The 15,958-nt window shown below is 39.7% G+C and overlaps 1 protein-coding gene across 2 annotated transcripts in view; it reads right to left on the minus strand.

Annotated features, from left to right (window-relative positions):
* Positions 1–15,512, minus strand: part of UBR3 (ubiquitin protein ligase E3 component n-recognin 3) — a 109,496-nt gene extending 93,984 nt beyond the window's left edge. For both annotated transcript variants that reach the window (XM_082285189.1, XM_082285188.1), the window contains exons 1-3: positions 14,992–15,512; positions 1,311–1,450; positions 781–939 (exon numbers count right to left, since the gene is read on the minus strand). In XM_082285189.1, coding sequence (XP_082141315.1) covers positions 781–939; positions 1,311–1,450; positions 14,992–15,437 — 745 coding nt within the window. In that variant the 5' untranslated portion in view covers positions 15,438–15,512. The remainder of the gene's footprint in view (positions 1–780; positions 940–1,310; positions 1,451–14,991) is intronic.
* Between the last annotated feature and the right edge of the window lie 446 nt (positions 15,513–15,958).

Genomic DNA, 15,958 nt, shown 5'->3' on the forward strand with positions numbered 1-15,958 from the left:
AATATTATAACAGGAGAGAAAAAGGAAGGAAACAATAAAGAGAACTGTACCTGAGGCAACTTTACTAAGTGTTTCTCCTTTCAAATAAAGATTTGGAGATTGCCTGTTCTTTAACTAGCTGCTGCCCAAGCCAGTTATGGCAACTTAAAACTACAGTAATTACTGTTTGCTCGATATCTATGCAAAGGACTCTTAATCACAAGAAAATAACATGGAGCTAATTTATGCTAGGGATTTGGGGTTAATTGTGACTGGCCAACATTTTCAGATTCATTGTGATTTGGTACAAGATGGAATAAATAAAGAAGCAGGGGGTAATGTTTAAGAAAAAAAGATGAAAAAGGCTTTGCACAGAAATGCAGGACAGACAATGGCCTTTTGCCATTCAGGTCTCCTCCAGGAACCTCTGTGAGAGCAGATCCCAAAATAAGTTTGAATAACCTTGTTATGCCTAACTTGGAAGTACTTGTTTCACATCACCATGTTCATGTCACTTTGAAGAGAATGGATTTCTTATAAAAGCTTTTCTGAAAGGATGTTCTTTATACATTTATTTGGGACACAGATCAGATGTTTGCTCTCACGAGTCTTAATAACAAATGTTTCTAGTCACTCCTGAAGCTCACCTTCCTATCAACATAATATCCTTAAAAATATGGATTTTTTCTGTGCTTTGAGATGCCAAATGAAAACATGAAGAAACTGAAGTTATAAACAAAACTTATGCCCTTAATTCTTCACAGTTTGAAAATTTAATTATTAGAAATAACACAAACATACCAGAGCTAAGATCTTTGTAGAACTGTTGGCTAGTTAAAACCTGGGTAAGAACTGATCTCATTGCACCTCCCATTTTGGTCAAGTCTTCTAGGAAGGAAACATGAGGCTCCAAAACCTGGAGGATTTTATGAAGGTCTTTCTCTGATGGCAGATCAAGAGCTGAAAACCACAATAGAACAACTTTTGGTGTAGATGTAATACAATTTACCCAAGACCATCACAAGCAGAACAGTTACGACCACCACAAACGAAAATAATTTTTATATTCATAATGCTCTAAAGCTCACACATACAAATTTCAAACTATACCTGATTTCATTTTCTGGAGGGGCTCAGCACAACGCTAGGTAACCCTTAAAACATACTTAAGCATGCCGACACCTAGTCAGGCTGTAATTTTGTTAGGAAGAGAGGCACAAAACACAATGACAAACTGTGGATAGCATACATGTACTGTGTCTTCATGGACTGCAAAGCAAGAGATAACAGCATGGTAAGATATGCTAGGTACACGCAAATTCAAAACATACCAGGTTCATTATATCCCTCTCTTAAGTGCTGAATCAGACTAAAGATGAACTGTGGAAGAACTAATTCTGACATCATCAACAAGTCTTTCGGGACACATGGAACATTTGCATTTGATTTAATACGGTGTCTTTTACAAAACCTGTAACAGATGAGAAAAATGTTAGCCAAGCAGAGCTCAGCAGTGTCAACATATACTAAGAATACCATTACTTTTTCCATTTTCCAGAGAGTATATGCTTTTACATTAAAGGTGGTATAGAAATGGTATTCTGAAATTCCAACTACTATATTCAAGCCCATTCTGATTCTGAGGCCAGAGAATTATAAAGGTGCCAATTTTTTTTCTGCTGCTCAAAGTTCACATATCTAACATCCCAGCTTCCCCATCCATATCAGATGCATCTTCCATTGAACAATTAGAAGAACATTAACTTTCCTCTCCTTTCTGTGACATAATCAGAGGTTGGACTGATTTTTTCAAGTCCTCATTCAGACAATGACTTCTTAAAATGCCTTTTGACAATAAAAACAACTTAGAAAGGCACAAGACTTTGCAGGATCAGTGTGTATTTCAAATGTACAGCAACTAAGATTTACAAAATCCGTACAAAATAGTTTCATTTAAAAGAAAAGAAAACATTTATTCTTTGGAAAATTCCTGCATGGTAGTAGCTGAGGCTTGGCTAATGCACAGTGACATGACGTTGAGCCAAACCCCATTAGAGCACACAGAATGATTTCCCACTCACTTAACATGAGCCTGACTCAAGAGACACTGAATACTTTTCAGCTCCCAAGCTATTTTTAGAAAGGACATATACCAACATCAAAGAGTTATTTACCCACATCAAAAACAACAGTAACAAAGAATAGTCTAAAAATACACCACACAAGAATAAACTTTACTGGAAAGATTCACTAGATTTTACCAATAATTTTTCAACACAAAAATTCAGAAAAAAATACAGCTTTGTTTCAACGTGAAAATTGTTTTCCAAATTTATGCCATAGTTTCCAGAAGCAGCCTCCTACTTTCTAAAACTTAAGCCTTTCTTCTTTGAGGACCATTGAAGAAACACCTTCAATAGAAGAAGGAAATAGAAGAAAGACACAAAGCAAGTATCTGAATCAAGAAAAAAAGCCAAAAATCAAAAAGGGGATTAAAGTCCAACAGTTAAAGCAGCAATTCACAACAATGGCTAGCAAATTCACAAGATTAAAGATTAAGAGCATCTCCTTTGCTTTTACACATTAGAAATGAGACTTTTTATTAAGAAAAGGTATAGAAGGACAGTATTAGCCAGTCGATCTGCAGTTTGTATATACAACCAATATATCCCTGGGAGGGAAAGGGCCTGACAGAAAGAGCTATGTGATGACTGACAACTTTCTGTTAATAATGTGCAAATAAATACTGTTTACTTTTGCCTCCCACTTCTCATACTACATTCACAGAAGTTAAGAAAAGTCATTCCATGTTCCTTGTTCAAGTACGAATAAACAGCACAATTTGCAACTGCAGGGAATTCAAAGGAGCTTGTAAAAGTCATTCACTTCTCTTTGGTCATCCACTTTTATTTTTTCCAGATACAGAAACGTGAACTGCTATAAACCACAAATGTGGCTTCATCTATGCTGAAAGATGATACTTCATATTTTAAAAGTAATTGGTTTCCCTTTCACCACTATCCTTATAAGAAGGGATCAAAAGTAAATAAAGACCTAAAAGACACAAAAGAAAGGAATTACTATGCAGTGTGTTCTAAAATCTTTTACAGCCCACCACCTCCCTACCCCGCCCATATATTTTCCATGCTATCAAAAGATGTTTTCTCTGGTTATGATTGCAAGCTAAGGAAGCCACTGTAACAAAACACACAGGTAAATTCATTTTGAATCCCAGCTTCTACTAAGCACAAGGCTTCCTTCCACAGAAAATAAGCTCTGCTCCCCCTGAAGTCTGTGCCAACATGCCAGTTCTGAATCCATCACGACAGAATCACATAATGAGTTAGGAGGGACCTAGAAGGATCATCGAGTCCAACTCTAAAGTGAATGGCACATATGGGAACCAAACCCATGACTCTGGCATTACTAACACCATGCTCTAACCAACTGTGCTAATCTCAGGGTTTAATGGATTAATGATCCCAAATTTTACATATCTTGATAATGAAAGTTATGATTATGTCTTGTCTTGTGATTCTCAAGAAAGCACTATTGAATTATAAAGTGTGTTTTTATTGCTATGTTAACATGGATCTTGGAAGACCAATAAAGAATCCAAATTCAATTCCCTGTAAGGAAAAGTTCTTTCACTGTTCCATGCACAAACCACAGCAGGTTCAAACAGGAAACAATTTCTAGATACCAGGCCCTAAACCTTAAAGTAGGAATACCAACATAATTTTACAAGAGGCACCATACTCTGTATTTATGGTTCAAATGCCACAGTATTTAAGTAGTACAGTCCAGAGTTCTATTGCAGTGTTATACAATTCTTCTAGAAATATTAATAAAAATGCCAGACAATGACTTGGGAGGTCTTCAGAGTCAGGACAACAGCTATTTTAACTAAAGAAGAGACTGAACCCCAAGCTGAGATTTCACACAAGCCGTAAGAGATACCTGGACAAACTTCTCAATGAGTTACATGGTTACTGGACAAACAGCAGCCAAAGCTATTCCGTAGTCAGTTCCTTATACACTTCTGAAAGAACTTCCTTACCACAGCACCAGCTAAAGAACTGTACATCTACATAAATGTACATTTCAAAACACTTCTGAGACTATCAAAATAGGCTTTAATAGGCAACAAAAAGGAATGTTTCCCAGATGTCTCCTGGTACCATCAAGCTTCAGAAATCCACCACTTGCAGCAGGTAGAAATCCCTAACAGGGGGCAATGAAAGATGGATATAATCTAGACAAGAATTACATTTTTTCTGAAGAAACTCAAAAATGACAGAGAGGAAGACTGACTAGGTAACTGACAGATCACCTTGATGTAAGATTTCTAACTTGATTTCAACATTGCAAAATACTTCTTCCAACAGGCCTGTAGCTCTTATTCACTCTTTTAGCAGCTCATATTTCTTGTACTATATACTCTTCATTGTAGATATTTTTACTACTATACTAGAATGATGTTTAAGAATGAGTGTATCAGTGAGAATGACAATTCAATAGACAGAAATATTCAAGCCCTATGTATCTGAAGGTCTAGCATGGAAGTACTAAAATACAGGTCCACATGAAGACAAAAAACAATAATAATTTTTCCTTATTCTTCTCCAATTCAAAAGTATATTCTGGTTTTGATTTTCTATGCATTTTCCTACCCTTGAAATCACTTCTTCATAAAAAGATAAGGGTAATGTTAGTAAAAGGAGAGAATAAACAGTAAACTTTTAATTAAATAAATACTTAGGTTTAACAAAGAATCTTGTCCACATGACTTCAAATGAAATTCTGACATTTCTTATGCTGCATTAATATCTTATTTGTGAAATGCAGAACATTGCTGACATCTACATGAGTAAGGAACACCATTTGTTATAAACATAAGCAGCATTAGTATCTTCTGAACAACTTATATGTCAAACTTTCCAGATTCATTCTATTCTTTCCTGCAATTTCCATTTTTAGTAATTCTACTGTGAATTTCTGAAATGCATTTTAGAAGTGGCTTCAGGCAAAATAACTCCTTCCCTTTAGGCTACAGTTTGATAGCCTAGTCAAACTAGGTCAGTCCTGCCACAACTGTCTTCAGCCCTCTTATTTGTTCTAGCACTAGCACTTGATTGGTCCTGTGTTAAACCAGCTCAGAAGCTAAGCCAGCAGAAGTTATTTACTTATATGAATATATAAAAAGTTTCACTGGGCTGGTTTAAATCCACCAACTCTCAAACACCAGTCTCCTTGGAAATCACACTGAAATCTCTGAATCATTTTGCCATCATCCCTTTCCTTGCTCACTTGACAGGGAGCAAAACACTGAGAACAAAATAAACCAAAACCCCAAAGACATGCAGGAAAATGCCATCCTGGCCAACCAGCACAACAAGTAGATACAATGCTCACTGTGGAGGCAGTTCCATCACTTCAAAGGAGAGTTTTTAAACTCCACAGTTATCACAGCAGCTGATAAAAGCCTTCAGTACCAGCCAGACCACACCTTTACAGCTTCTGAACATTTGATCAGTCCTTCATCCACTACATCCTACAGTGTCTCAAGTTTCAGCTGCATTCCAGAAACTTGACATAAGTTCATGCATACACGGATGGACTATTTTTACCCTCACTTTTCTCTCACTATTTTGTCCCCTGCCTCCCCATGTTTAAAAGTCATTTGTTTTTAAACTGGATCATAAGACTGCCAAAAAAACCCATCCTAATTTCACAGTCTTAATAGTACTACAGCACTAAGAGTACCTGACTCTGAGAGAAGCTTTTAGGGATAGAGATCTGGGAGCCAAGCAGCAGAATCCAAATGAAAACTGCTAGAAATCAGTTCTTAAGCAAAGAAAGTACAGACTTGAGTCTTTAATGCAGTCATACCTAAACTGAGCTCTTATTTAAAACATAATATACGTTTCATATATACATATATGGTATAATATACATTCATACTGTATACCTCATGACTGACATCATGTAATGTTTCATAAAGTATTCAAATGAAGTTTTATAAATAAGAATTCAACACAAAGTTTTTAAAAAGCATGTATTCTGTCTCCACTGTAAAACTAACATACAAATACCATTCTTACACATTCTGAATCTACAAAATAGATGCAAGATACAAGATACTTATTGAGTGCTACAATTGTTTCTCAAGTCTTACAAACCTGTTTCATAATTTTTTATGTCCTGGCAGAGTGTTTAAATGTTTTTCCCTGCTTTTGCAGTTCAAATATCAAACCAAATCTTAATTCAGAATAAAATAAAACTTGCATGATCAGGATTAGAAAATTATCTTGATGAAAAAGGACTTTGATATATTGTAGCCTTGCTTTATGTAAATCCCCTGTCCCTAACAATAACAAACACAATGGTAACTGAAGAAATGCAAAGAAATAAACCTACCATTCCTAAAAATCAAGTTTAGCATGTTTCCCCCATACACTCTAATAACTACATTTCATTAGTTAAATTCCTTTCACTTGCAAAACAGGCTGCTGAAAGTGAATCAATGTGGTACTGACTTCAAGGCCCAAGGAATGAGTGCTCCTCTGCTCTTCACAAAAACTGCAAGCTACAGAGTTCACAGATGGAACTGAATACTTGCATTTCTGCTATTATGGACAAAGCCAACTGAAAACATGTCAGTCTAACTTTTCTAACCAGAAAAATCTCCAAAGTAGAGACAATAGCGTCAATAGTGGAGGACAATGAAACACAGCAGAATAATTAATGGCTTCTCAAGAAAAACAAAAAAACCCCCACCTTTAAAGGACATCTTTTGAGGCCTTAAGCTTTCATGACAAAGCTGTTTGGTCAGATTAGGAAGCTAGAAATCACAGATTGGACACTAAGAAGTTATTCCAATCCTTGCAGAACAGCATGGCAATAACTCACTAGAAGCTCTCTTGGTGCTCAGTGCTACATTAAGTGAAGAAACACACCAGTTCAAAGAAAAATCAGACAAAGCTGCTCTGCAGAGCATTTCTATTATTCTCTGTTAGTCCTCAGACATGAACATCCTGTATAGTAGACAAAACTACAATGAGTTTCATTAGTATACAAGTACCCATTATCAATCAGAAACAGTAGATTTGGCAATTATGATTTTTTAATCATAAGGCCTTTTTCAAGGAAAAATTGAGTAAGAATGAGAAGGAATGGACTTCTGAGAGCTGAAGCTGAGCTATGTTTGAATGGAACCAGAAAGTTGTTGAATTTGATCATTTTGATAGCCAAGAGAGCAACTCCAGAGAGTAACACAATCTGCTGCTGCAAAAATATTCTTTAGAGAAAGGATGGGTGCTCTGGAATAAAACTACTGCACTGTAATTTTATCTAAGTACAACTTACTTTTACCTAGTTTGATTGAAAAGCCTCAATCTACAAAGAATTTGAAATATATTTGTACAATAACAGACACACAGCTAGATAGCTTACAAATTTAATACTCAATCTCATTGGTGCAGCTTTTTCAAACATCACAGATTGTAAAGTGAAGCTCTTACAAATTAAAAGGGCTTCAGTTATGCTATTAATGGAAATATTGAGATTCTTTAAATTATCTTAATTCATCTATTTGCATGTATGAATACAGTCTTTAACAGGAACTGCAGCCTTTTCAGTTGAGAAAAGAAACATACTTCTTAAAGGACCAGTTAAATTTAGTATTTCACTGTATTAAAGAAGGCATTGATGAGAACACTTCAAACTCAACTCTTAAAAGCAATCTTTATCAAGGTTAACATGAAAAAAGCACACAAGAAAAATATTTACATTCAAAATTCTTTCACAGCATGGAGTCTAAAGGTATCATCTTTTTTTCTTCCCTTCAACTATGGACCTAAAGATAGAGGAATTAAGATATAATGTATATGCTAATTCTGGATGCTTAACTTAGTAATACTTAGAATCTGATTTTGTAGCCTTCTTAGTCTTACATAGCATTCACAAGCAGAATTACCAGATGACTTCAGAAGTAGACCTGAAATACAAGCAGATCAGCAATTAAAATATCTGGTTCTGAGCCCTCATCAGAGCCATGTCAGCCTCGCCCTCAATCTCCCCAAACCGTTGTAAGTTCACGTGCAGTCTCCCTAACCAGTTGCTTTTGGAGTCACATCAGTTATCTACCCAGAAGTACGTGGACAGTACATCCATTCAAAAGAACAAAAATCAAGTTTTCAAAATAGAGTTAAAAATATTTTCTGGCTAACAGAATTTTCCCATGAGAATTTAAACAGGTCAAACATACAGCATGTAGGATTTTGACCCAAATACTTCATCTGATAAAGTTCTAAGCGACTACACAGTGCTAGACAAATGCAAAAACAACCTTCATTTCTTCAGGATTTGAGTAAGATGTGTGAATTTTAATAATAGGTATCAACTTAAGTTTAGTCCAGGTCTCCAACGGACAAGGTGCCTATATAAGTAATTAGCAGTTTTCTTACAAAGTATCTATGTGTGTCACGCCAGAGCTATTATTAGTGCAGGCACTGTGCAGAAACGAAGAGGTACATCCTGGTGAAGGCAACAGAGTTCATTTAGTCCTAGATACTGTAATAGCCATTTGGGTATCTCTATTAATTCAATTCAATGAAAATTCATTGTTTTCAAAGCTCACTACCAGAATCCTCTACAGAGGAAGGCACCTAAGATATTATTATTTAAAATCATCTGCAGCCGTCAGATACCATTCCAGGACTTTTTTAAAAATAACAAATTCCTGATATCCTACAAGTGATAAGGAAGTATGGCCCGAAATCTGAATCAGCCTATATGGTCATTAAGAAAGATCTAAGAGATGACAGTTCTTTAGGAACGTGTTCCCTAAACATACTCACAAAATCATGTTTGTTCCATTGCCAACAGATCCATTGACAGCTCCATGTAGATCAGATATGTACCACACAAATAACACTTCACACTGACACTGTGAACTTAGAATCTTGGGAAGATGATAGGTCCATAAAAGGTATAAAAGCGGCTTTAGAATTTGGTGGGATCAAAGTAAAGGAACTGAAAATCAACACTGGTTAGCCTAAATCTAAACAAGACTGTTTCAGAGACCTCCAAAACACAGCTCTTCTTAAACTGAATAAATACCAAGGCCAGTTACAAAGCAATAGACAAGTCATACAATAAATAAGCCAAATTTCAGGCAAGACAAGCTATAGAGCAGTCATATCTTGTGAGCTCAACCTTCACAGTACTGCTGTGTTCTTCACACCAGACTGGCCCTATCAGCAAAACCTTTGGGGTAAAACCATCATTTAAGTTTGCTCAGTAACTAACACAGCAATAGTTCAGGCTTCTAAATATTTATAGTTCTGTATATTGATATATTTCAACATCTTACTGATGACTTTGAAACAGCTATACATTATTCCAGACATGTATAAAGTAACAATGCATCTAGTCAGGTCACAGCTCTAAAGGCAGCAATACAAAACTAGCACTTGCCTGTTAACTATTTGGAATACATCTCAGCAACTAATTAAGAGGCTGATGTAGTCCTAATTAGAGACATTCTTAAAAGAAATCAAGTCAGGCAGGTTTGAGAGCTGACTGTATGACATGATAGACTTAATCAACATGTTGATCTGCAATGTCTTTTGCTTTCCAAGGATAAGGCCTAACATGAAGCTCTATGTAAACTACTCAGTGTTACTGTGGAATCCTATGAAGCAATACATTATACTGAGCTTTATGTCTGGGGGAGGCATGAAGCAGGACAGATGGAATCAATTATTTATAAATGCATGGTAACTTCAAATTCTGTGGTCATTGTGAATCCCAGTAGGAATGAATTGCTGTACTTTGAATGTGGATGAACATGGTGGAGTTCTTGTTCTGTAGAGTCACATCCATCAGATATAGGTGACCATGGATTTATCCAGACTCTCATGCTAAGCTAGCAGCCACTACAGCTCGGACTTCTCTTCAGTCCCTTCTTGGTAGCCCAAAGGACTTCGAAGGCAGAAAAGCTGCATGGAGCTGACAGAGATCCTAAAAAACACCATTTGTACCAGCTCAACAATCCTGAACACATATTTTTACATGGTTTCATAAAACTCACAGACTAAACTAAAGCTGGCTACTTGCATGTTCTCAGCCTGTTGATAAAGCATCTGTTTCACCAACCTCCTGAAGAAAGCTCCAAAAGAGCACCCTTACCTTTTTGGGGCTGCATTACCAAACCTAGCCCAAGTCCTGGAGAACCGAAAACTTCTTGGTAATTGCCAAACAAGACAGTTTAGATAGAGTCACACTGGAAGAAACAACCTTGAAGCAGCAACATGCTATATGTATGCTAAGCAGGTGATTTGCTGTTGCAAGACTCTCCATAAAATAACCACGTAATCCACTTGGTGCCAGTAAAATAATAATTGCCTGTATGTCCCTAAACACAGCCACAAGCAGATCTGACTTTTTTGATCTTAAGTGGATCCCAGCACTACAACCCAAGAAGGTAAAAGAGACCTTTCCTGATGAACATGCACAGAATGTATCCCAAGATAACTAGTAATAATAGCTTTCTCAAGAGCAAGCTTCCTTTTTTATGGTTACTCTATTTGTTAAAGTTTTCACAAGTCTAGAATATGAAAAAGTTCCTTTACTCTTACTTACTACAGATTGCAAAAGAAATAGAACATAATCTTCCATAGCTCCCAATCTCTGAAGCATCTCTGAAAAGGAATAAAAGAAAATGAAAGAATAGAATTTTATGTGGACAGAATACCCAAGGTCATCAATATTAAGTATCTACCATCCAAAATTTAACTAAAACATTCACTAATCCTTACTGGATGTAAACATTTTAAAACACTGAAAAAAACAGAGCCGTTTATAAATAAATTAAAGCGGAAAATACCAAGCAGTTTAGAAACTAAGAATATACTTCTCATACTTGGCAGCAAGAGGAGGCAAAGAGAATAGTCCAGCTTTTTGTAAGGGGACCACGGCAGACTCAACAGATACATCTGTCTCCAAGAGAGACGTAATGATGAAAAAAAGAAAAGAGAGAGAAGTCTGATACTACCATGTAGCTCAGACAGGATCTCTGTGAAACCTACACTGACTTAAACTTTAAGACACAGAGCTAAATGAAAAGATAAGCAGGGATCAGTAAAGACAGAACTGCAGAAAGTTTAGAGCTAGGTACCTGAATCTGTGAGTTACCTTTCTTATACCTATGGGATTTTTTACTCGATAAAGAAACAGCCACAGCTGCAAGTGGAAATGGGTAACACCTTAGTCCCTTTCATATAAGTCATAAGAAAAGGCAACACTCTAATGTCAGTGGAGCCATTGGTTGCCATAACTACCAAGAAATACACAGCCAACATCACTGCAAAAGCCTATTAAACGAAAATTTTAACCTGGCTTTTTGCCTTCCAGGATATGCAACCCTTGATGGTGGTATTATTCTTGTTGTACTGTAATGCAGCACTAAAACATCTGCTTCCCACATGATTAATTTAACAAATAAGTCAACACATGGTGAGACATGCTCTGAAACAGGACACGGTGGAACACAACAGCCAAAGTGCTGAGGCTCTCTATTATATCAGGTAATCATCTACAGACTTAGAGGGGAATCAGAACAAGACAGCCATAGAAACAAGACGGTACTCACCAGTAACAGATTATTGACTAGTTATACTCTTACAATAACCATAAGGCATGTTGCTTTCCTCAAGCTTATTGCATAAACTATCCGTTTCATTATAATACAAGACCATCTACCAACCAAAAAACACTCCAGTCTGAATTTTCCCCTGTCCAACCGCATGGGAGTTTTTTTTAATCCAACAGATGAACTCATTTGAACTATGAGCATGTCTACTCAAAATGCTTCAGAACTGAAGATTTTGCCTTCTTCAGAACATTATTAATTACCACTGAAGGACTCGCTAAATTTCATTTGCGAATAGCTAGATACCATATGGGAGACAACTACAAACTATTTCCACCTCCTGACATATCCATGGATTTTAAAACCTATTCAACCTTGCCACAGGTAGAATTTTTAATACTCCCACAAGCAGCTACACTTACAAACTTGAATATTTTCTAAAGTCTACACTACATTCTAGTAGATCAAACCAACTGCAATTAACTTAAACATCAAAACCACTGAAATCTACATGGAAATCAAAAGGTTCAAAAATGTGTCAATCTGATTTTTCTAAAACAAATGAGAATTACAAAAGGTACCTAAAGCAAATCAAGGTACCTAAGGCAAATCAGCATCCATCTATTATGCTATATTCCAGCTTCTTTTTATAAAGACAGAAGAAATAAAAAAACTAATACTCAGGTATCCATATAAAGCAAATTATATATTTAATTAGTACTACAAGATTAACACACACCCATCCTCATATTCCAGAGCAAACCATCTCTAGATCTACATTAGCCATCCTAAAGGCAATGAAAAGATATTCCAGGTTCCAAACTGGAGAGATTTCCTTTATAGCAGGTCAGTTAACTAAGACTTCATGAGAAGTATTTCTTCAGCTGCATCAAAAAAATAAACTCTGAATATGGAGACCAGATAACAAGAAGAGACACAAAAGAATGTTACTACAATATTCATATACAGCATCTACACAAAACTTTATCTGAGCAGACAGATGGTAGATAAAGTTTGTAAGTAGGCTCCACATTTGATTCCCTTGCTATTAATAGAAGCCTAGGCTGTAGTGGCCAAGGTTATATTGGGCTAGACACACTCCAGTTTCCTAAGTCCACCATGAAGGCCTCCTAACTTTAACATGAAAAGCATTACCTTCCTAACTGTGCAGTTGATTTGTACACACAAAGTTAAAACACTATCTAAACATGCTGCATTGTAGCAATTCAAGTCAACAGGTAAAACTCTCCGTGTGTTTGCACACATTAATGTTTTTACATTGGTTTAAGCTTAATTTACTTTGTCTTGCACAGCAAGCGAAGTTTCTAGTTCACTTAATTACAATGGCTTAACATCAGTTCTCATCTACATAAGCAGAAGTGACCTTATGTTAAATGCAGACACCCCATATGCTGTCATGTACTGTCCTCCTTGTATGTCCAAGAGGACTGGAAAATCTACTGCTCAACACTGAGTGCTGCTTCTGAACCAATCATATGTAGTTATCTTTAGTGAGCAAAACTCCTGAAGGGACCTACCTCACACACAAGACAATTTACTCTCAAATTCTACCATTAAAGGTAATAAGTAGGATACATAGAAATGCAAAGATTGTTACTCTCTCGGGGTTTGCATCTGTTTACACTGCAAATTTAACAGCATTTTTTATTTCTTCTTTATTAAAACAGCTTTCTTCAAGAAGAAAACTCTTTAAAATAAGAAAAGACAACTGGGAAAGCTATACACTCTGGGATGAGAGCAGCATTACAAGTCATGACAATATTCAGCCTAAAGTAGTTCAATTTGTGTGTGCTCTGTTAAAATCCTGCCACTAAGAGGAGCCCTAAGTCTATTCCAAAATGAACAGTGGAAGAAGTAGCACTAATTTTTTTTCCTACTTCTCAAGATCAGGGAAGCTCTTACTTCAGTGATGCTGAGGAAAGCAGAATCATCACAGGTTGAAGAAAAACCAATAAAGAAAGAATCACTTCAGCAGTAGCCAGTTGAAACCACTGAAGATTACTGAAAACAAAAGGAGGAAAAAAAATCTGCCATTGGAGGAAGTCTATCAATAAGAAAAGATTCCACCCAAAAAGAATGAATAAATGATGAAGGCAAATAGCAAGAGAAAGAAAAGGTGAGAAAAGCATAAGAAGCAAAAACTGAAGCCACCTCAAGGCCTACAGCAGAACAGTGATTACAGACGCAAAGAATCGGAGTCAAGGCAACAACATTCAAGAAACAGAAAAAGCAGAATTAATGAAATCTCTTAGTAGAAGTGCAAAAAGAGAAGGAATCTTAAGATGAGTATCACTCTTAAGTGAGTGAAACAAAATTACAGACTAAATTTACAAATCCAAGAAGAGAACCAAGGAAAATATTTTAAAATTTCTGTATGTTCCTAGTGTTTTCTGCTAGGTATGCCACAACTTATGATTCAACAGCATACCATCTCACCCAGGCTAAGACAGTCAAGACAGACTATTCCAGAAAGCTTGTCAGAAGAGAATCCTCATTCAAGCACTCCAAAGGGTTATCTAGTGAAGCGTTTAGCTTGCTGGTGAATCAATAGGCACACAAGGAGCTCCAAAAGACACTCAACTGTATAATCTGAAGTTTACTGGCTAGGTATCACCTTCCTCCAGTAACTGGTTGACTGCTCTTTCCTTCCACCATTGAGTACACATGGGAACAAAGGAGGGTTTAATGAGGTGCCCGATTCCTCTTCTTCTTACCAGGCACTTCAGTCTACTGCAGTAGGTCAGAATACAAAAGACCTTTGACTTCCACAAAACCCTGCCCTGTTGCATTCATCCAAGCGTTACTGCATTCCTTGATTTAAAGCTAAGGTGGGCAAAATGAACTGCAGACCAGGAAATCACACAAAAATGGCTCCCTCTTACTCAATCTGTTCACTTTGGCTTATCTGCTCACATGCTGTCCCAAAGTATTTTGACTTCACGGCTAGCTGTGTTAGGCCAAGGCTGCTAGCTGGAAGCTGACAGGTACTGCCTCCCATGCACTCTGCCTTATCAACTTCCCTGAAGGCTGGCACTCGGTGCAAGGGCAACAAGATTGGCATGAGCGTCCTAAAAAAAAGGCACGCACACATCAACAAAGCCCCTTGCCGAACCCCGGCGGACTCCTCGCTCTCAGCCAGCCCGTGGTCCGACCCGCAGCCAGGGATGGCGGGAGGCGGCCCAGGAGGCAGCAGGAGCCTCACTTACTGCCCTCCCGCAGGGCGGCTGCGGGCCGGGGCCGCGCTCCTGGCACAGCCCGGGCACAGCTCTGCCGCCCGCGGGGCCGCCCCCGCCGGCAGGTGCCCGCCCGCCCCGCCGCGGCCGCCCCGCGCTCACCCGGCCTCCCGCATGACGTTGCTGTCGCCGCAGTCGCAGGCGCCCCCCGCCTGGCTCCGGAACATGTTGTAGTCGTGCCCGGCGTGCTCGCCCTGGTGGAAGCACTCAGCGCACAGGCTCATGCAGGGGGAGATCCCGCACGTCCGGCACCGGTAGGCCACGAAGTTGGCGGTCCAAACCAGGCCGCACAGCGTGGCCGGGTCGTAGGCCCGCACGGCTTGCACGAAGCTGTCCCAGGGCTCCCCGCCCGACAGCAGACAGCGGCACCACTCCAGCGCCTCGCCCGCCGCCTCGCCGCCGCCCGGGCCCGCCACCGGGGCCAGCACCCGCTCCAGCAGCGCCCGCAGCTCCGCCGCCGCCGCCGCACCGCTCTCGCCGCCCAGCGCCGCCTTCAGCCGCGCCGCCGTCGCCCGCTTGTCCCTGCTGCCGGCGCCGGCCCCCGCCATGACGGGACACCAAGGGGCCGTTACGGCCGCGCCGAGCTCCGGCTCCGCGATCCCTCCGCCGCCCTCGCTCCCCGCCCCGCGGCGCCGCCCTCTCGCGATAGCCGCGGCACCGGCGCCCTGCCCGCCGCCCGCGCCCCCCTCCCGACACCGCCTCTCCCCTCCCCTGACACCACCCTCCTCTTCCTCCGCCCCTGCCCTCCCGCCGCCCTCCCAGCGCGCAGGTGCGCGCCCCGCGCTGCTGACACGCAAAATGTCGCCGCCCGCCGGCCTGAAACTTTACGTCCGTACCGGGGTCCCGGCAGCCGCGGGGAGGGCGCACCTGGGCCGGCCGGCGGCCCCGATGGCAGCGGAGCCTGTTTGTTACTGAGCTGTGCCTGCAGCGAGGCGGCTGCCGTGAGACACCTTGCTGCCGCCGGTGTGTCCTGGCCACAGGGGTCCCACTGGGCTCAGGTGGTGACGGCTTTGAAGGCAGAAGCAGCTGCGGGGAATGTGGGAGGCAGCTCTGAGGCTTCGGGCTGGCG

The sequence above is a fragment of the Coloeus monedula genome, assembly GCF_965178545.1.
Source record: "Coloeus monedula genome assembly, chromosome: 7".
NCBI lineage: Eukaryota > Metazoa > Chordata > Aves > Passeriformes > Corvidae > Coloeus > Coloeus monedula.